Source organism: Penaeus monodon, chromosome 5, assembly GCF_015228065.2.
Source record: "Penaeus monodon isolate SGIC_2016 chromosome 5, NSTDA_Pmon_1, whole genome shotgun sequence".
NCBI classification, from domain to species: Eukaryota; Metazoa; Arthropoda; class Malacostraca; order Decapoda; family Penaeidae; genus Penaeus; species Penaeus monodon.
The window spans coordinates 45226231-45248730 of record NC_051390.1 but is presented as its reverse complement, the minus strand read 5'-3'; the positions used below and the strand labels follow the sequence as shown (position 1 = coordinate 45248730).

Here is a 22500-nt window from a genome sequence, read left to right as displayed (position 1 = left end):
CTTATTTATCATGCATATTTGAGCATACATATTAATGTTTGCATGCACATTTGTAGTCTACACAATCCAGAGCTTTATGCATTCATACTCGGAGATGTGCATGAATGTGCATGGGTATGGATAAGTAAATGTGGTGGTGTTTGGGAGTGCATATGTCAATCAATCAATGGGGCCAATGCTGACAGGGTGCATAGTCACATCCACTCTTTATTTTATCTACAAAGGTTACTCATAGCAAACTGTCAGAGGGATTCTTGGCCCATTTCTAACTCCTCACAACAGATATGATCAATTGTCCCAGGCCTCAACTTCCTGGGTCATTCCATGGGCCTGCTCCACCCAGGGTTGTCTCAAGAGGTGGCAACCTGGTGGGCAAGGATCATCCTCAAGGAAGTGAGCCAGGTGCCTGAATAGCCTTAGTTGGCAGTCTCAGCTTGTGCAAGTAACAGATTGTAGGCCAGCCTCACTGACTAATTGTTGGTGGGGGACACAGTCCTGCCAACTTTAACCCATGATTCAGTGTAAGGACTAGCTGCAAAGATAAAGTTGAGACTCCATGGTATAGATTTTGGTTCTGTAAAACAAGACCTACAGTATTAGAGCCTTGAAGACATATGGCTCAGTCCTGTTACAAAGGTAATGTCATTTCCAAATACTCTTGTCATGGTTGAGTTCATGATGCCTGCTGCCAGGCCAATCCGTCTACTGACTTCCTGGTCTGATAGCCCACAGTTTAGAACTAGACTAGTAAGGTATGTAACATTCTGTGTGAGATTCATATCCTCACTACAAGTGCAGGTTCTCCTTGCAGGCTCCTTAAATTCTGGATCATGGTCTTGGTCCAAGGGTTTCACCTAATTACTAAATTCATGGAGAAATACCACCAGAATCTCTAGAGTCTCAAATAGGATGGCAGCATCAGAAAAGTCAAGTCAAGCTCAGTGACGTTCATGTAGGCCAGAATTACACCACAAGTACATTGGACAGCACTCTCCCTATTATCCAATTCATGGAAAGACTGAAGTGTTACTGCAGATATAAAGCCCTGCCTCATTCCTGATTTCACACGGAAGCTAGAATGGCTCCCACCACAATTTACAGTATTTTCAGTACCAGTTTACAGGCTTGCTATTAATCCAACAATTCATGTTGGAACTTTCAGGACCTCTCACAGGAATTTGTGATTCACTAAGTCAAACACCTTCTTGAGGTAGACATAGCAAGCAGGCCACAACCGTATTCACTATGGTGCTCTACAATACCTGGGGGTGGGGGTATAATCAAAATATAGCATTTTTCAAAATGGGCTCAAAATGTTTGTATACCATCTAGAAATTCCCTAAGCAAAATTTTCACCACAGTGTACAATTTAAATGTTTGGCATGGGTTTAAATGGGCAAAGGTTCTAACCCACTGGAGGGTGTGTGGTATGTTGGGATCATCTATGTGCATGGAATAAAGATGAATTTCAATTGAAATCCTGTTTTACCAGAGTCTAGTGACCGAGTCTTACATGCCAGGGAATGTTGCAAGCCCCAATCACCAAGCAACTGTGGCCTCCTAGGACCTATCAAAGCACTAGAAAAGGAGGCTATTCTGGATGGATTCAGTTCCCAATCTACAGGGACTGACAGATATTTTGTAACCATCTCAATCACAACCAGATACTGCACTCAATCCAATGTGAATATCTCACCAGGAACAGCTGTCAGTCACAGGAGTGAGTTTGGTGTAAAAGATCTCTTTCACAACAAGTTTACAAACATCAGTAGAAGGGTAAACAACAACACAATAAGAGACATGCGTGTGTGTGTGTGTGTGTGTGTGTGTGTGTGTGTGTGTGTGTGTGTGTGTGTGTGTGTGTGTGTGTGTGTGTGTGTGTGTGTGTGTGTGTGTGTGTGTGTGTGTGTGTGTGTGTGTGTGTGTATGTGCATGTGTGTGTGTATATGTACATGTGTGTGTGTATGTGCATGTGTGTGTGTATGTGTATGTGCATGCGTGTGTGTGTGTGCATGCGTGTGTGTGTGCATGCATGTGTGTGTGTGCATGCATGTGTGTGTGTAAGTCTATGTGTGTGCACGTGTTTGGGTGCATGTCTGTCTTTGTATATGTATATGACCAGTGACTGCAGATATATATATATATACACTGTCCACCGTAGTATTTAATAAATGCTGTTACAGACAGATAGCTCTGTAAGTACTCAGCTGCCAAGGAGTCAATTAGGTGGCCCTAATGACTGTGCCTGATATCACCATTCCTTGACTTTGCAGGAAAATGTGTTTTCAATGTCAATATGGTTAATATTATTATTAACAATATAATCACCATAATTTTATCAAAATACTAATAACAAGAAATATAATAAATAAAAATGAATCCCTCCAAAATATCAAGGAAAAGCATATACAGGTGAGATAGGGAAAACTATTAATTGACTCCTTGGTGACCAAATACAAGTGGAGGCATCTATGTGTAAACAATAAACTAATATTACTGTGGACATAGCATATATCTTTAGCATCCATAGTCATTGGTTCAGTGAGCAGAAGCATTTTTCTAAATGAAGAGATATCTTTATGAAACCTATAATATAAAAGAAGAGAAAAATAGCCAAATGTTTTATCTACAACACACTGGGGTATGAAAACAAGAAATTTATCTTAACAGCCTGAGTCTAAATCTAGTCCCTTTCGACAACTACTTGGTTCTCTAGATGAGAAGAGTCGAGAGATTAAGAAGAATAGGAAAATGAAATCAAGTATCAAAGAGAAATTATAAAAGATGGAGAAACAAAGAGAGAACAGGATAGGAAGCATCAATGAGACAAGTAAAATGTATATAACAAAGGAAAAAAAGAACAGAGGACAAAACACAAAGCAAAAAAAAATAATAGAGTAAGAGGATAAAAGAAATAGGAAAAAAGAAAAGAACGGAGATATGAAGAATGTCAGAAGGGCTGAATACATAGAGCAAAGAAAATAAAAGAGAATGAGAGAATCAATTAATAAGACAGTGTAAAAAGCCAGGAAACAAAGACCAAACAACATACTTTAATATAAATTACAGGACACAAAATGAAGAGGGTGAATGAAAATGAAAAAAAGAAAAGAAAAAAAAAAAAAAAAAAAATAGAAAAGAAAAAACTCAAGCATCACTACCTTTCTCTTCAAATCATCCAACATCTCAAACCCTAACATGAGCCCAACTTACAAACCTTTAATCCTACCTTACCAATCCTTTACCAAGAGTGATACCTTTTAAAACCTCCCCACTCACCGGAGGAAAAAAAACAACAACAAAAAACATAATTTACATCAGAAACAACTCTGAAACCCTCCCTGGAAGTTGAAGTGAGCTAAGTACATGAAGTGAGCTAGGATTCTAGTGCAGCAAGTGTCTGGGGGGCAGTTAAAAGCCCTAATATGCATCACACACACACATGAAGCAACTCACGGAAGTGTGGTTGGAGCGGTACACCTGCGCTGCCCACGACACATCGGGTGTGAGGCGGTACGGGGAGGCAGCCGAGCTGTTGCTGGATGAAGATGAGGACGAGAGCAAGAGGGAGGCCCCTGGCGAACCTGAGGCCGTCGAGCCCAGGCAACCACCACCTGCAGCACATTCCTGCTTTAGCCCTTATGTGTAGAAAGCCTGTAGCCTCTAAGGGGGGGAGGGGGTCATAATGCAACAACAATGTGTTCTTTATGATTATCTAAAAATAAAAGTTTGCAAAATGGACAGAAGTTAATTTATGCCATAGCATGTTTATTGCATATTGTTGATTTACATTCTAGGATGATAATGAAGATAAGAATAATAATAATAACAATAATGATAATAATCATAATAATAATAATAACAATAACAATAATAATAATAATTATAATGATAATAATAATAATAATAATAATAATAATAATAATAACAATAATAACAATAATAACAATAATAATAATAATAATAATAATAATATCAACAACAATAATAACAATAACAACAAAGACAAAAATGATAACAAAAAAAAAAAAAAAACAATAGTAACAACAATGATAATAATATTAGTGATAGCAATAATAATAATAATAATAATAATAATAATAATAATAATTATTATTATTATTATTATTATAATAACAACAACAATAACAACTATTAGCATTTGCATTATCATCATCATCATTATCATTATAATTATTACCATTAATGTCATTTTCACATAAATAATAATAATAATAATATTAATAATAATAATATTAATAATAATAATATTAATAATAATAATAATAAAAATAATAATAATCGCTTATATGACTTGTTTTATTCAGAATGTTTCCTTTCATGTAAACAGACTCATGCAATATGTATCCTTTATCATGAACTACACCTTTAACAACATAACATGACAGAAATAAAATCATAAAAATAAATATAATATTATATGCAAATACAGAGAGAGTATTAATCCCTTCTTTGCCAAAATCAACAGAGACTACTCTGGTAAACCTGACACAAGTTCAGGCAACAAACTAATAACCATAAGATTTACTAGCATAAGCCTGCTAAGTATAGGGACCATTTGGTGCACAGGAACGTTATTGTAAGGACTAACAACTTGACTCTGACTTTATTCCCCTGTCATGGCCAAGCCAGGGTATCATTTGGGTATGCTTGGGTATGACTTACTATTCCATAATGTTTTGGGCACATATTTAGACCTATATGGTGTAACATACTTACAAAAACAATAAAAGTTAGCCTTGTCAGTTGAGCATCTAGTTACCAAGACGACTGCACCATGTGACATCCCCCACCCCCCCTAGATACATCCTAGTCGCTCCCTACCTCACTACACCATCACACCCTACACTTGCCTGATAAAAATTTCTACCAAAGTATTTAATTCATAGTTTTAGTAATTATTTATATTGCTATGCAATATATTTCAAATGTATTTGGGAATTCTAAGATAAACTAAGAGACCTGATACCATGATAAAAACTATGCTTGCATATAACTTTTTGTATCTGCAACACCTATATCTATGGGCACATTGAAAGGTTTGTAAAGTATAGCTTTGCACATATACAATTGTACGAAATACATTTTATATCACAAACAGTATATCTTAAGGTCATTATGCATTTTGCAACATAGAAAATATAATAAAAATGAACAATAGTGCAATTTTGATAAACATTACCCTGACCTTGACTTGGATTCAAATAAGGGTGGAGAGGGAGGGCAGGTGGTGGCAGCATGGTAAAGAAGGGGTTAAGACTAAAAAATAAATAAATAAATAAATAGAAATAAATGAAGAGGAGGAGAAGGAGGAGGAGAAGTAAGAGGATGAACAGAAACAGGAGAAGGAGCAGGAGCAGGAGCAGGAGCAGGAGCAGGAGCAGGAGCAGGAGGAGGAGGTGGAGGAGGAGGAGAAGGAGGAGGAAGTGGAGGAGGAGGAGGAGGAGGAGGTGGAGGAGGAGGAGGAGGAAGTGGAGGAGGAGGAGGAGGAGGAAGTGGAGGAGGAGGAGGAGGAGGAGAAAAGAGGAAGGAGGAGGAGGAGGAGGAGAAAAGAGGAAGGAGGAGGAGGAGGAGGAGGAGGAGGAGGAGGAGGAGGAGGAGGAGGAGGAGGAGGAGGAAGAGGAGGAGGAGGAGGAGGAGGAAGAGGAGGAGGAGGAGGAGGAGGAAGAGGAGGAGGAGGAAGAGGAGGAGGAGGTGGAAGAGGAGGTGGAGGAAACTGAGAAAGAGCAAGAGGAGGAAGAGGAGGGGAGGGGTAAAAAAGAAGAAAATGGAAGAATTAGCAGAGATGGAAAGAAGGACAGGAAAATTGGGAGGAAGACAATAATCACCAGGATGATGAAGAAAGAAAAGAATAATAAAAATAACGAGAAAATGAAATTATATAATCTTAAAAGTTTCACATCATTCTAACTCCAGGTCTGAATAATAGTGAATTAAATACTGAAGTCAGTACTTCTCCTGTACTAAGGTAAATACTGAATAATGTATAATAAAGCAAAAACAATGATACTTTAAAATATAATAATGTATTATTGCATTGTTCTTAACAGAAAGGGTTATTTGCATGCATGTTTTTATTTTAATTATGCCTTTTTAACTACATTTGCTTCAGATAATTAAAAAAAGGGATAAATGAAATGTGAGAAGAAAGGAAATCTTCATTCTACCTCATCACAACTCAAGAATATCTGTATATATCCAAGTACATAAACCCAGACCTAGACAAACTAAAAGTATCTAAGGTATGAAGCACATTCTGTTGAAGACCTTTTATTTCTTACAATGGAAGTATGTTTTGATATTTAAATCACTTTACTACTACTGACACTGAGAATTCATGTATATGCCTTCAACTACATTTCTTCATTAAAAATCTTTACACACAATAGGCCCCAGAGACACTTAGTCACCAATGAGTTAATTAACAAGATATGACTGACCTCACTTGTATACCTCATTGCTTTAGCTGATTCTGAAGTAACTAAGGACTATGTGTACATGAAATTAAGAAAATAAAACCACAGATGTTAGTGTATGTATCCAGCACTGATGCTGGATACATGCTAATAGTACTACTAATAAAACTCTTCTTTCCAAAAAAATAGAAGAATAAGACAAACAGGTAAATTTAGGAAGGCTTGGGACCTAAGCACTTGTGGGGCCATCAATGATTAAACAAAGTTAAACTACGATCACATAGCATGAGGCACATATACATGCCCTCCTAGCATCAAAAAGTAGATCCCTTAAATGCTTTCTCATCACATCTTTGATGTGGGAAAAAAAAAGAAAAAAAGTCAATAAATAAAATGTTAAAAAGTTAACCCTAAATTTTATCAAAAGTAGTAAACTTCAGGGAAAATATCCAGTTGAAAATAGTTTGGCAAAAAAAAAACTTAATTTCCAACAAAAAATACACTAAACCTACAAAACCAAAGATCTGATCTTCCAGAATGAGTAAATAATGCTGTGTGGAAAATCATGTACAATACCAAAACAATCTGATGTTTTTTTATTGTTAACATAGAAATGAAAGACACAAAAGAAAGAAAAGAAAGAAAAAAAAAAGAGAGAAAAAATATATAAATAAAATATATTACAAATATATATACTTTTCATATAATAAATCCCAATAAAACTTTTTTCCCAATATGTTTGCAGTGCCTGGTATTGGCCTACTGAGCCCCTAAAAAACACCCAACCCCCTCCTCCCTCCCTGACATGTCATTATTGTCATTATATGGTAAATGTCTGCATCCTCGGACAATGGCTGCACATCTATTTAAGGCTGAACTTAAGGGGTAAATACTTTTCTAAGCTACAATAATACTTGAAATCTTAGGAATGCAAAATGTTCCCCCTGAAATTCACACACAAGAAAAATATTTATGAGCAGATGTTTTAATAAGGTGCAGTACAAAATAACAAGTGTGAAGTGCGGTAAAAATTTGTTACATAAAATCACAACAACTTACATTAACATTATGATCATCTATGAAAATACTCAAAACTCCAATCTGAAGCCAAAAGCTTGTTTTTTTACTTTTAATTCTGAGTTTAACACATACTATTAAAAGACTGAGATTGTGTGACAATAATACCATGGAAAATAGTTACAATGTGTAATATTTCATCACATCAAGTGTCTATGTCTTAAATGCCAAGATCAGGTCTCTTCACCAATCTATAAAAAAAACAAGCTGCATGGCTTACAAAACTATCTAAATGCATGCAACATTTATGTGAAAGCATTTAAACAAATATCAAGGTTGATTTTTATCATGGCAAAAATTAAGATATTAAAAGGTATAATAACAATATTAAGAATAAATATAAAATCTATAATAACAGTAATAACAATAATAATAAAATCACCAATAATAGAAGTAGTAATAATGATAATTTCCTCTGCTAAAGTGTGGCTGTGATACTAACATAATATACCTGAGTCGTGGTCGTGGTCATCGAGGTCAGCCGGCTGCACCGTCAGGTCCCCCTTCCTCTCTTCGTCCTTTTCTTTCTCCTTATTATCATCACCGTTCTCCTCCACCTCCTCTTCCTCTCTTTTGTTCTGCTCTATTCCTTTAAAGATCTCTTTAATGTTTTCACTCCTATATCTCCCACTATCTTCTTTTCCTCCTCCTCCTCCATCACATTCACTTTCTCCACGACTGGTTCCTCCTCCATCTTCCATCCCTCCTCCTCCTCTTCCTGCCTCCCCATCCCAGTCCTCGAGGTGCTGCGTCTCCTCATCATCCTCCCCGGTTACCACAATGGTGAACCCCCCCAGGCGGGATTCCAGCGCCTGCTCTAGCTGGGCTGCTTCAGGTGAGAGTGAGCCACAGCCACTCCCTCCACGACTGCTACCCTGCGGACTCCCTGGACCCGTCACCTCAATCACGATCTGAGGTGGTGCCACATGGGGTGTCACTGGGGCAGGAATGCTCTCCCCCTCGGTGTTCATCCCTCCTCCATTGTCACTGTTCTCTTTCTCAGGGACAACAGCCAGGCTTGAAGCAGAATGTCCTTGATGGCCCAGTGGCCCTCCACCCTTAGAGGCAAGGTCCACTTTGTCTGAGCCCTCACTGTGCTGTAGGACACACCCTGTTATACCATAACACACACCCAGCCCTTCTCACACAGCACACTACGTCTCACACTCTCCATCCCACTGAGACACACTCAACTACTCAGGTATTCTTAAATGCATAAACTCTCTTTTTGAGAATTTGAGATTACAGCCTTCTTCTGGCTCCTCAAATCTATCTAGATGTATTTAGTCAATGAAAAAGGTGAGGCAATGCTCAATAGAGGCCTCTGGCCCTAAAAACATCTCTATTGGCAAACTAAAAAGTCAGAAGATAAGCCCCAGACTTTTATTGTCTTAAGTCAACTTCCATTATTAACCACCTGCATCACTTTGCCTTGTGCAATGCACTACAGTAAGCTATTGCTATTGCTACATAAGGCTACACTAAAAAATAATGATAAGAGCACTAATGATAATCATAAATGTCAATATAACAGTAATTTCAATTATAAAGCTAATAATAATTATTATAACTATAACAGTGACCATGATAATGATGGTGACAGTGAAATTAACTGATGGTTTTGGTGATGATGGTAGTGATAGTGATAATGGTAATAGTGGTGTGTGATACTGATCATTGATGGTTGTTGTAGTTGTTGTCGCTTTTGTTTTTGTTTCTGCTTCTGCTTTAGCTATTCTTGATGTTTTTTGTTATTATTGTTGTTTTCTTTATTGTTGCCCTTAATGTTGCTGTTGCCTTAGTTTATGTATTTGTTGTTACTCTTGTTTATTATTACTGCTCTTGTTTTTTATTTTTTTTTTTGTGTGTGTGTGTTTGTCTTTGTTTCTGAAGTTGAAGTTGATGATGTTGATGGAGTAGATGATGATGATGATGATGGAGTAGATGATGATGATGATGATGGAGTAGATGATGATGATGATGATGGGGTAGATGATAATGGAGTAGATGATGATAATGAAGTAGATGATGATGATGATGATGATAATGATGATGATGACAATGATGATAGTGGTGGTGACTGTGGCAGTGACAGTAACAGCAACACTGACAGTGATGGCAATGACGTGAAAATGAAGATGATAATCATAATAAACATCTGTTAAAAAATTAAAGGAAAAAAAAAAAAAATAAATAAATAAATAACATTGGCATCATGTTAATAAAGACTACATGCCTACCCTATTAGTTACCATCCTTCTCCAAGAAGGAAATAAAAACTATGTCATCATTACCTTTGATTCTTGGACCTCTTGTTTAGGAACTGACTGGTGCGGAGACTGTCTGTGACCTCCATCTCGTCTCCCTAGGAAAGAGGTGGAACATGAAAATTCCAAGGATTGCTAGATCACCGCAGAAAGCTCATCTTCATTTTCTTCTGAGAACGTATTAAAAACAAAAAGGCAATAACAATAGCAAAATGTTTATTCCAAAAGTTAAAAGATCAGTGCTTCATATGTCTCCTCCCCCCCCCATCACCCCCAAACCCCCAAAGACAACCACAGAGCATTTATATTCAAACAAAATATCAACTAACCCGACTGGAACGGTTTATAGCGCAGGAAGCCGTCTTTTGTGCCGTTGAGGAAGTATTGTACAGACTCTTTGAATTTTGCAACCCGAGGGTCACTTATGGAGCCAAATATCTGTGCACCAACACTAAGCAAGTTATTGACATCACATCGGTTGACTATGAACTTGACAACTGCTCTTATTACTTCCTCTTGTGGAGTCTGAGAAAATATAATAAACATGCATTCAGTTTTCACACACCTACATATAAAGATAGACAGATAAATAGATAGACTGATAAACAAAGATTGGTCGATAGACAGATTGAAAAATGGACAGGTAGATATAGATATCTTACAGATATACACATACAAATGAAAATTTTATACACACACACACACACATACATACACACACACACATATATATATACATACACATATAAATATAAATATAAATATAAATATAAATATAAATATATATATATATATATATATATATATATATATATATAATATATATAACACATATACATATATACATACATATATAAATATAAATATAATATAAATATATATATATATATATATATATATAATATATATTATATATATATACTATATATATATATAATATATCATATATATATATATACTATATATAATACTATACATATAATAATATATACATATATATAATAATATTATAATATACATATAATATATAATATAATATAATATATATATAACATATAAATTAATATATACATATAAATATACATATATATGTATATATGCATACGTATACACACACATACACACACACACACACACACACACACACACACACACACACACACACACACACACACACACACACACACACACACATATATATATATATATATATATATATATATATATTATATATAATATATCATATATATAATACAATATAATATATATATACATATATATATATATATATATATATATATATATATATACATATACATATATAAATATATACATTTATATATGCAATATATATATATATATATATATATATATATATATATATATATATATATATATACACATATATACATATACATATACATATATATATATACACACACTCACACATGCACAACATTAGTATTATTATTATTTTTTTTTTATGAACGATAGCAAATTCAATTACACATATGAACAAGTTATATCTAATCCTTGAGAGCAGCATACCTGTTGTCTGTCATAATTTGGAACTAATGCAGCATAGAAATCTCTGAGATCAGATTCTGTGAGTAAATAATTTCCTAAGAGTGCGGCCAGCAAGCAGAAATAGTTGCGTTGGAGACCCAGACCTCTCGCCACTTCATCTAGAATAAACTCTTTGGTTTCCAGCGACCCCTGGAAAGCAGAAGCAAAACACAGGAAATTTTCCTTAATTACACATGGTTCTCAAACAGACTTGTACTCCATTTCACAAGCACATACATACACAAAATGGTATGTGTGTCCAAAGGCATTCTTAGACTGATGTCTCTGCTAAATATACTGTTAACCTCTTGGATCTGGGTGATGTGACCATCATGAAAAATCTGAATTGAGGGGCGGGTGATGTGAACATGCGTCACAGGAAAATCTGACTGTAGGCTAGGGGACGCAAACCTGCCATTGTGAGCATTTTGGCTGAAGGCTGGAGTGACGGAAAAGTCACCACGAGTGCAGAAACATCGATGTATGAGTGTGGAATGTAAAGCCCATTAGTGGTGTCTATAAGGTCTCAAAACACCTTTGAATACATACTCTGATATATAGTATGTCTATAGTCCTTCCATCAAGCACTCAAACGTATAAGGGATCTTAAATGAGTTTAAGGCAGATTAAAAATATTAACATGTATAAAAATGGTAAAATCTTCTGGCCAAATAAAAAAAAAAATCATAACAAATGTGAAAATTCTGAGTCACATTACTGGTACTTTGTTTAGTTTAGTCTAAAAATAATTAGATAAAACAATAAATACTAACAAAAACAAAAATGAAAAATGGAAAAACTTCTAAACCCCCTACCTTGTACGTTAGTTTGAGCTGGTGTGAGGAGAAGTAGCGTGGGGGGTCGAATATAATATATTCTGCATCTTCCGCCATGAGTCCATGGTAATTGTTCTCTCGACAGAAAGCAATTACTTCTTGGTGGTGGTCGTCCATGGTGCAAAGCTGCCGTTAGGTTGTGAAAAACACTGTATAAGGGACTCTTCTTCTGTATGACTCATGTTTAAAAATGTTTGCTGCAGTTTGTAATATAAAATGTAAGGTTTATACCATTTTACACAGCAGACAATGAGATGATGATAAATGAGGATGAGGATTAGGAGGAAGAGGGTGAGGATGAGGAGGATGAGTTTTAGGAAGAAGAGGAAGAGGAGGAAGAGGACAATCGCAATAATAATAACAATAATGATAATTATAATATTAACCCATTGCCGACGGGTGGCATGTACGTACATGCCATGGCATGGCGGGACCATCTGCCGGGGGCACGTACGCACATGCCATAGAGTATGCATGGACATGCCATGAGTTTTTTTTTGTTACAATCACGGCAAAAGATTATTTTTTTGCCAGTGAAAGTGTGATTAAGTTGGTTCTAACACTTTCTCATTTTTACCATGCAATAAACAAAAAAATGCAACAAACCGACAATTTCAACTCCATGATGCCACACACTGCTTATTTTATTCGGACTATAGACCGAATAATGATCAACTATGGAGTCTATATAACAACAAAAATACCCTTCAGTCTCGATTTATCAGGAAGTTTGGCAAGTAGAGACTGTAAAAAATAATGAAAATTGAAAATACAACATATCTTCGTAGTATTACGAACAAACGGCATGGGATGCTGGTATTTGGCATGAGTGGTCGCGCATGCTCGGGCGACGATATAAGCCCCCGGCAGTGAGGCCCGGGCCACTATGAATGCTACCCGTCAATTATGGGTTAATGATGATGGTGATGATGATAATGATAATAATAATAATAATAATAAACAAATAATAATACTGATGATGACATGAAAACAAGTCGCCCAGAGCCACAGCCAAGTGAGCTGTGATGCAAAACTCTACTTCATCCCCAGGCTCAGAGTTAGTATTAATATCAAAGACAATATTTATAACATTAATGATGATGATGATTACAACATTACTCTAACAATATATGATATACCAAATGAAAATGAAGCAAAAGAAAATGAAGAATCTGGAGAGAGAGAGAAAAAAAAAAAACTCCTCTACTAACCACTTGTATATTAAGGTGACGCAAGGCCATGCGTAAACAGGTCCGCAAGCCAACAGGAGCCACCCACCACACCTTGGGTGGGGGAGTACCCTTCACTGTCACATGTTTCAGCACCTGCACAAAGAAGACAGCAATTGACATCTAGCTAGCTGGTTAATTTCCAAGGGCACTGCAAGCAACATATTCAGGGCCTTAAAAATTATAGGAGCTTATTTTCTTCAGTAAATATATTTCCTTTTTCTTAAGTCTACACCAATTTCTGGATATGACTGTAGTTTTCCATCAAATTCTGATCTATGAATATCTGTTGATGTAATTGGAGAAGGCATACTGAGTATGGATGGGTGGCATGTACAAACATGCCATTCTTCAATGGGTTAAGTCTTTTGTCAATGCTTAAGTGGTTATGCACTTGTATGTGACTGAAAATTCACAATGGCAGAACCTACAAATTATCAGGAATAATTTAATTGGTTCTTAGTAGATGATCACATACCCATATATCTTGTTAATGTTTTTTCCTTAAATACTGACCCATACAAGAAACATCCTTCACAACATTACAGGAAATAAATAGAGAAAATAAAACCATACAAATGTGAAATTCACTAAGAACAAAAAATAAAAAGATACTGCCAAATTTCTTGAGAACATAAAACAACAATATAAATGCTGAATCTACTAAAGACATAAAAGACTGTCATAAGTTATTTTTAAGTGAAATGAAAGCATGAGTGGGTTGATAGTCACTTATTGCCTCCTAATGGGCTTGCAGGGCTTGCTCCTTGCTTCTCCGGCCTTCCATCCTTTGCAGGTCAAAATCACAAACACATACTCATTCCAGAGTGAGACTGAGAATGCCAACCAATTACTTACTACTGATGGCTAATAAAGCAATCACTCAAAAATTGCCAAGTGCCTGTATAAAGAAAACCAGTGACACATCAAATTTTATACCAAACAACAAACTTAGTGGTCTTACAGCAGAGAGGTATGTATGGTAATAGAATGAATGACAGCAAAGGGTTGACGGTCTTTAAATCATCATTATTGTTGTTAATCAAATTTCAATAGTCATATCATCAACCCTTCTCACTGGGATAACATGCCCTACATGGTATGTTCACAGTGATTTTACATTGGCAACAGGGAAAGAATTTACTCTCTGGCACACCTGGGGAACAATGAAGAGCAATTTGTATATCCTGCAGGGATGTTGGTCTGTATTGTCAAGTCTGGCCGTTTCAATTTGAGTTTCAGCAGAGTTTACAGATAATGTTTCCAACCATTTTTATTCTATGTTCATATTTAATGGCTTACCTTAGCCATATATATCATAAAAGACATTCTTGACTTAGTGTGTGTACCAGATTACTGTATGAAAGCAGTGGTGTATTTTCACAGGAGGACAAAAACACTTAATGAATATTTCACAAGTTTTACTTTGGTAAAAAAGGAAAAGAAAGAAAGAAAAAAAATTGTACAATTGTACATTGTTTAGGATGTATACACATACTTAACCCATTGAATCCAGGTGATGTGACCATCATGTCATGAAAAAATTTGGCTGAAGGCCAGGTGATGGGAATGTGCTGTCATGAAAAATTTGCCAGAGGGCCAAGGAGATGGGAATGACTCATTATGAATGCCCACTAATCTTGAGGGATGACTAGACTCAGTGGGTGCTTAGGAAGGGGCATTTGAATTATTTCCACCAGTAAACAAGGGTGGAATGCACACAAAAAATGACACAAATAATACAGTGTTACCCATTGCTATTACTGCACAGAGTTGTGACTAGCCTAATGAGATAATATGAAGTTTGCTAAAGGAAAACAATCTATTACCATGTTGATACATGACAATTGGCAAAACAGCAAAAAATGTTTATACAGAAAAAAAAAAAAAAAAAAAAAACATAACTTTAGAAGGAGGAGATAAGGAATCTTAACAACCCATAGAGTTTTTCATAGGACAATATGCCCCATATATGGGAAAGTCAACACTCAAGTTAGCCTACTTCCCAGATTTAGGTCTATGTGTGGGCCATGAAGCACCCAAATCTAATGGGTTAAGGAGTATATTGAAGGGCATGGTACTCCTTGAAGCAAGGAGCCATACACAAAGCAATGCTGCATCTCCTACATGATTCGATCCTCCTATCTGTGAAACTTCTGCCTCCAGCAATTCAATGGACTGACCTCTGGCATATGAATAATGACTTCATCACCAAGAGCAATAGGATTAGGATTGAGCAGGGTCTGGAAGGTTCCTCATCCTTCCATGCTGCAAGAGGTCCTTCACAAGCTCTTTTTTTAACCCGTTATTGACAGGTGACGTATTCATACGTCATAGTAAACCGCTCTTTTGGCGGGGTAAGCTCGTTCGTGCCGCGACACGCCAGAGCACGTGGAGCGGGACGATCAGCTTCACGCAGTGGACTCCCGTGCCCACTGTATGGCTGTTGCCAGATATCACCAGAGTTTATTTGCTCTCAGAGATTTTGACAACCGGGAATAACGGGTTAATTCATCTTGAGTCATCTTACCACCCAGTACCCTATCAACAGCTAAAGAATTCCTTTATCACCATATATAGTAGGTAAAAATAGATCTTCTTGCATCATTTTATTATCTCCATTGTGCTGGGTAAGACTGGGCAAGCTCAGGTTCACTCTTCATTTTTATAAGGTCAGCTGTAACCTTAGGTTTTGTACTTGATTTCACAATTTGGTGGCAGGGTGACCATGTTGCTCATGTGCACCAATGGTAGCACTATCACTGGTCACTTATTCTTACACTGCAATGCCATCATACCCATTTGGGTGTTGTGATGATCTACATTGCCCCTTCACCTGCAAGCCCGTTGGTACAAACTTTTATTTATACTGAACCATGCCAAGAGCATTGGTCTTAGAAGTCTGCAAGTCATGAAATACAATATCCATTGTCAGTGTGGAGCTCATATCCCTTGATAACTATGTCACCCTGTTACATGAGGTTGACTACTGCCTTCATGCTGGTAGGAAAGTCCCCGTGGTCCTGCCCCATGTAAATCTTGAAGGAAGTGGTATACCTGACCTTTGGCCCATCATTGGAACATAGGTTGTACAGGCAACACACTGCAAAGCCTGAGCAACCCTGAAAGGCCCATTGGTTTCCATCCATAGTAATGGTCCAGCTGGGGATGAAGAGATGAAAATTGTCAATCCAGAACATCTAAAGCCAATCACTTGCAGTTTTGCTGCTGTTAAGTACACAGCTGAAGAGTAATTATGTCCAACATTTCTCAGTCAGGAAATTACTGAAAATCTCGTCAGGATGACAAGCCAGATCCTGGTGATCAATTTTGACTCCAAGATAGGCAAAGAAGCCAACATGATTTGTGGGACATTTGTCCATTTCCTTCAGACAAAGGAGGAAGTCCCATTAATGCCTGACATATGATGCAAGCGACTCATTTGAGTCTACCAAAATGTCCTGCTGAGACACAAAGCCAATATTCAACTTGGAGTTGAGCATCACCCATGTCAGGAGCATAGGATCTGTGAAAGAATAAGAAAGAAAAACATAATCTACCAGTAAAAAGTAGTAGAACTAAGCAGAAACACAAGGGAATATGCAAACAGGGCCAGTGATGCTCTTTGTAAATCAAAGAATGGGATAAAACTCACCAGAATAATCATCAGTCCTTCACTGGTTCAAAGGCAGTGTGCATTTCTCATATGTCAGTGTCGACACTTTCCTCATTATAGAAATGACAAATGAGATACAGCAGAGGATCAGGCACACTCCTCAAGCAATGAATACTCCTAGAGGTTGGGATTCATCCACTTTCTCCTCAAAACTGAGGGAGTGGATGGCAGAAGAACAAGGTCTTCTTGAGCGTACAGTATACAGCTAGCAAGACATGCTAAAAGGCAAAGGTCGGGCTGGCTAATGACTACTGTGACCTGTGCCAGCCTTTTTATATGGTTTTATAGCTAATAAGGTCACTCTACAAGCCCTGAGCTGGTGTCCGGAGATGTCGCATGACATAACATAATAAGGAGAAAAATTGAAAAATTATAAAAACTTTATAAATAACCCACTGTGAGGGCTATAGTCATCACTGGTGTGAAGGCCAGTACAAGTCACAACTGCCACACGTAACACGATAGCAAAATGTTTACACACAGATGGTTCCACAAGTACTTAATACCAAGGATTTAATTATTAATTCCACTTATCTGACCTATTTACCCTTTCCTTAACTTTCAGTGAGATTCTTAATTTTTCCTTAAAATTAGTAATTAAATAACAGTGTTATCCCAAAAATGATCAAAAACAGTTTTCATATTAACAGAATTGGAAAGAAAATAAACATTTTCCCCAAAATTTAGGGAGTGGGGAAAGCTGGCGACATACTGCAGGCCCTTTTAATGAATTCACTGGTGAGAACTTTTTGAACCATCTGTGTGCAACAAAATGCACAGCAGACAGTACATACAAAAGGTTAACCTACAACCGTTTTGGTTTCTCTGTATACAAAAATGATGAAAAATGTGATAAACACATCCATAAATCTGTATCGTATCACATATTTAATTAAAACATCAAAAATTCACCTCAATGATAAATCTTATCTTATTCTTCATCTGAAGTTGGAGATCTAGCATATTACTTTCCTGGTTCAATTAATCTTCACAAGAAAAAGCCAAATATAAACACCAGTGAATCAAGTATTAAGAACAATAAAAAGAATTATAATAATTATCCTTAACAATAACAATAGTCATGATGACAATTATCATCCTTATCATTACGATAATCATCCTACTCACCATTATGATAATTACCATTTTAAGAATAATAAAAACAAAAGTAACAATAACAATCACAATAATCATAGCATCCAACTCTATAACAACCTCCTAACAAGAATCAAGAGCTCACCGAGTTGACATTTCTGCGGAGGGCAATTTGACTACGCGACCACTCGTTGAGCCGCTGTTGTTCGAGAGCACCATTGAAGAACACGGCCAGCTCTATGTTGTTGCTTTGCACTGTCTGGATAAGCACCGCCAAAAACTGCACCATGCGATTCCACTGGCCACCGCACACCCAGTCTGGAAGCATGGAGGAGAGGGGAGGCTTCAGTGCAAAGGCTGATACTGGCAGGCTGGAAAGTATATTTGTTTGTTCTTTGGGTAATCCCAGATTTCTATAATATATTTATTCTAATGATATACATGTAACACAATACACATTGCCTTACAAAAAGAAGAGGAATAATGAATATTTTGATATAACTTATAAGCCTTGTTTAACTGTACTGTAAAAGTCTCCTTGAGCTAATGATGTCACTCAAAACCTGTTGCATTTTCTACTATACTTCCATTTAAAAGGATTTTTATCTTAGATTGGAAAGCACCAAATGTAAAAACATTTGTCAAAATTCAGATGAAATCCTGAAATAGTAGTAAAAATCCAAACATAAATCCAAATAAGTTTCTCTGAGAGCAATAGATATTGATATAAATACAAATATAGTAAAAATATCTGTCCTAACAGACAACTTCCTCTCTAAAACAGAAAACAAAAATAGATATTGACACAGCCAAAGTCATCACATATCTCATTATGAACCTTTTTAGTAATAGCAATATTATTAATTAATCTAAAAATTTATATATTAACAATATCATCATTCATAATTCACTTATATATATAATTTGCTTGTATATATGTTCATAATTTACTCAAGTATAAATCTATAATCTACATATATATGGATTTATGATTACCTTAAATATAAATTTATAATCTATCTTTATATAATTTATGAATTAATTATATACATAAATTTATAATTTACTTAATTATAGATCAATCTATAATTTACTTATATATAAATTCATAATCTAATTATATATAAATCATCAATTTATTCACAAACAAATTTATGATTTTATAGTTAAAGTTTCTTCAATAACTCAACATTTCCTAAACTTTTCATTATTCATCTATTATAATTACTTACATCAGAATAAATAAATTGTTCCCTGAATTTTCTTTCTTTTCTGGGTTTTGCGAAGTTGTACAAAACTCCAAGGTTCACATCAAGAAACATAAAAAAAAAACACTGCTGAAAACTCAGCCTGCACAGCATCCCTACACATAACCCATTCCTCAGGCCCCTAGACTCTCCGTACACACCTGAGAAGAATCCTCCTAGACTCTCGGTACACACCTGAGAAGAATCCTCCTAGACTCTCCGTACACACCTGAGAAGAATCCTCCTAGACTCTCCGTACACACCTGAGAAGAATCCTCCTAGACTCTCCGTACACACCTGAGAAGAATCCTCCTAGACTCTCCGTACACACCTGAGAAGAATCCTCCTAGACTCTCCGTACACACCTGAGAAGAATCCTCCTAGACTCTCCGTACACACCTGAGAAGAATCCTCCTAGACTCTCCGTACACACCTGAGAAGAATCCTCCTAGACTCTCCGTACACACCTGAGAAGAATCCTCCTAGACTCTCCGTACACACCTGAGAAGAATCCTCCTAGACTCTCCGTACACACCTGAGAAGAATCCTCCTAGACTCTCCGTACACACCTGAGAAGAATCCTCCTAGACTCTCCGTACACACCTGAGAAGAATCCTCCTAGACTCTCCGTACACACCTGAGAAGAATCCTCCGTAGAGCCGGTCCAAACAGCACTCTCCATCCACCACGAGTGTGAGGGGAGGCTGGCCATACCCCCCTCGCGGAACATTTCGCTGGTTTCCACGCCTGATGCTCACACTCTTGGCAATCTTGAGCAGATCCACGGGAACGCAGGCACCGGGGACTTGTGACTCGAGGAAACGTTGCAGGTCTTGTATCACCATCTTTTTCAAAATTTAAATAATCCAATTTTTTTTTCTCTCTATTTATCTTTTGAGGGGAGGTAAAGGAGGGGATGTTTCTTTGATTTTTTTTTTTTTCTTATGATAATGAATTCACTTTTGTTTAATCAATTATGAGGTTCTAATTAACAATTATGATTAAAAGGTTCTTTTTTTTTTCTTTTTTTATTACATTATTAATTTTTTAAGTCCTCATTTTTTCTGCAGCAACACCTGGAAATAAAGAATGTTGTGAACATACATGACAAAAAAATGATATTCATACATTACATATGTGATAATAAATATGCAAAGAAATTATATGAAATGAATTATGAAGAGAAGGGAAAGAAAATAGAAAATGAGAGAGAAAGAAAGAGAGTGAAAGAGAGTGAGAGAGGGAGAGAGAGGGAGAGAGGGAGGGAGGGAGGGAGGGAGGGAGGGGGGAGAGAGAGAAGGAGAGAGAGGAAGAGAAGTTATACCTCCTATGTTAGAAAGCCTCTTTTCTCGTACACATATTTGGGGGGGGGGGGGAGAAGAATCCTCCTAGACTCTCAGGGTTCCCTCCAAACAACCACCTGAGAAGAATCCTCTAAGACTCTCGTACACACAAAAAAAAAAAAAAAAAAAAAAAAAAAAAAAAAAAAAAAAAAAAAAAAAAAAAAAAAAAAAAAAAAAAAAAAAAAAAAAAAAAAAAAAAAAAAAAAAAAAAAAAAAAAAAAAAAAAAAAAAAAAAAAAAAAAAAAAAAAAAAAAAAAAAAAAAAAAAAAAAAAAAAAAAAAAAAAAAAAAAAAAAAAAAAAAAAAAAAAAAAAAAAAAAAAAAAAAAAAAAAAAAAAAAAAAAAGAGAAAGGGAAAAAGCCCAAAGTAAATGAGAAGAGAAGAGAAAAAGAAGAAATGAGAGGAGGGAAAGAGAAAGAAGGGGGGAAAGGGGGAGAGAGAGAGAGGGAAAAGAGAGAGAGAGGGGGGAAGAGGAGAGAGGGGGAAGGAGGAGAGCGGGGAAAAGAGGAGGGGGGAAAAGAGGAGAAGGGGGAGAAAAAGAGAGAGAAGGAAAGAGGGAGGGGGGACGAGGGAAAAGGAAGAGAGAGAGAGAGGGAAAGAGAGAGAGAGAGGGGAAGAGAGAGGGGAGAGAGGAAAAAGAGAGAGAGGGAGGAGGGAGAGAGAGGAGGAGAGGGGGGAAGGGAGAGGAGAGATGAGAGGGGGGAAAGAGAGAGGGGAGAGAGAGAGAGAGAGAAGGAGAGGAGAGAGGAGAGAGGGGGGGAGGGGAGAGGGAAAAGAGAGAAAAGGAGAGAGAGAGGGAAGAGAGAGAGAGGGAGAGGGGGAGTGGGAAAAGAGAGAGGGGAGAGAGAGGAGAGGGGAGAGGGGGGAGGGAGAGGGAAAGAGGAGATAAAGGAGAGAGAAGAGGGGAAGGGAAGAGAAGAGAGAGGAGAAGAGGAGAGAGGGAAAGAGAAGAGAGAGAGGAGAGAGAGGAGAGAGGAGGGGAAGAAGAGAGAGAGAGGGGGAAAGAGAGAGAGAGAGGGAAAGAGAGAGAGAGAGGGAGGAAAGGAGGGAAGGGGAGGGAGAGGGAGAGAGAGAGAGGAGAGAGAGAGGGGGGGAAAGAGAGAGAGAGAGGGAGGGAGGGAGAGAGAAAAGGGAAGAGAGAAAAAGGGGAGAGAAGAGAGAGGGAAAAGAGGGAGTGGGAGAGGAAGAGAGGGAGAGGAGGAGGAGAGAGAGAGAGGGAAAGAGAGGAGAGAAAGAGAGAGGAGGGAGAGAGAGAGAGGGAAGAGAGAGAGAGGGAGATGGAGGGAGAGGGAGAGAGAGAGAGAGAGGGAATGAGAGAGGGAGAGAGGGAGGGGGGAGAGAGAGGGAGAGGGAGACGGAGAGAGGTAGAGGGAGAGGGGGAGGGATGGAGGGAGGGAGGAGGAGGGAGGGAGAGAGAGGGAGGAGAGAGAGAGAGAGATAGAGGAGAGAGGGAAAGGGAAGAGGAAAGGGGGAGAGAGGGAGGGGAAGGAGAAGAAGGGGAGAAAAAGAGAGGAAAGAGGAGAGAGGGGAGGGAGGAGAGGGGAGGGAGGGAGAGAGAGGGAGGGGAGAGAGAGAGAGAGAGGGGAAAAAGAGAGAGAGGGAAGAGAGAGAGGGAGGGGGAAGAGAGAGAGAAAGAGAGAGAGAGAGGGAAAGAGAAGAGAGAGGGGGGAAAAGAGGAGAGAGAGAGGGAAAGAGGGAGAGAGGGAAGGAGGAAGAGAGAGAGAGAGA

General features: G+C 37.4%; 1 protein-coding gene across 8 annotated transcripts in view; it reads right to left on the bottom strand.

Annotated features, from left to right (window-relative positions):
* LOC119573221 (constitutive coactivator of PPAR-gamma-like protein 1) overlaps window positions 1–22500 on the bottom strand; it is a 91906-nt gene that overhangs the window by 55923 nt on the left and 13483 nt on the right. For 7 of the 8 annotated variants that reach the window (XM_037920338.1, XM_037920337.1, XM_037920342.1 and 4 more), the window contains exons 2-10: window positions 20068–20506; window positions 18329–18501; window positions 13395–13508; window positions 12163–12309; window positions 11330–11497; window positions 10111–10306; window positions 9809–9879; window positions 7957–8611; window positions 3457–3614 (exon numbers count right to left, since the gene is read on the bottom strand). In XM_037920338.1, the coding sequence (XP_037776266.1) occupies window positions 3457–3614; window positions 7957–8611; window positions 9809–9879; window positions 10111–10306; window positions 11330–11497; window positions 12163–12309; window positions 13395–13508; window positions 18329–18501; window positions 20068–20275 (1890 nt within the window). In that variant the 5' untranslated portion in view covers window positions 20276–20506. The remainder of the gene's footprint in view (window positions 1–3456; window positions 3615–7956; window positions 8612–9808; window positions 9880–10110; window positions 10307–11329; window positions 11498–12162; window positions 12310–13394; window positions 13509–18328; window positions 18502–20067; window positions 20507–22500) is intronic. The other variant, XM_037920339.1, reaches the window with a different exon arrangement.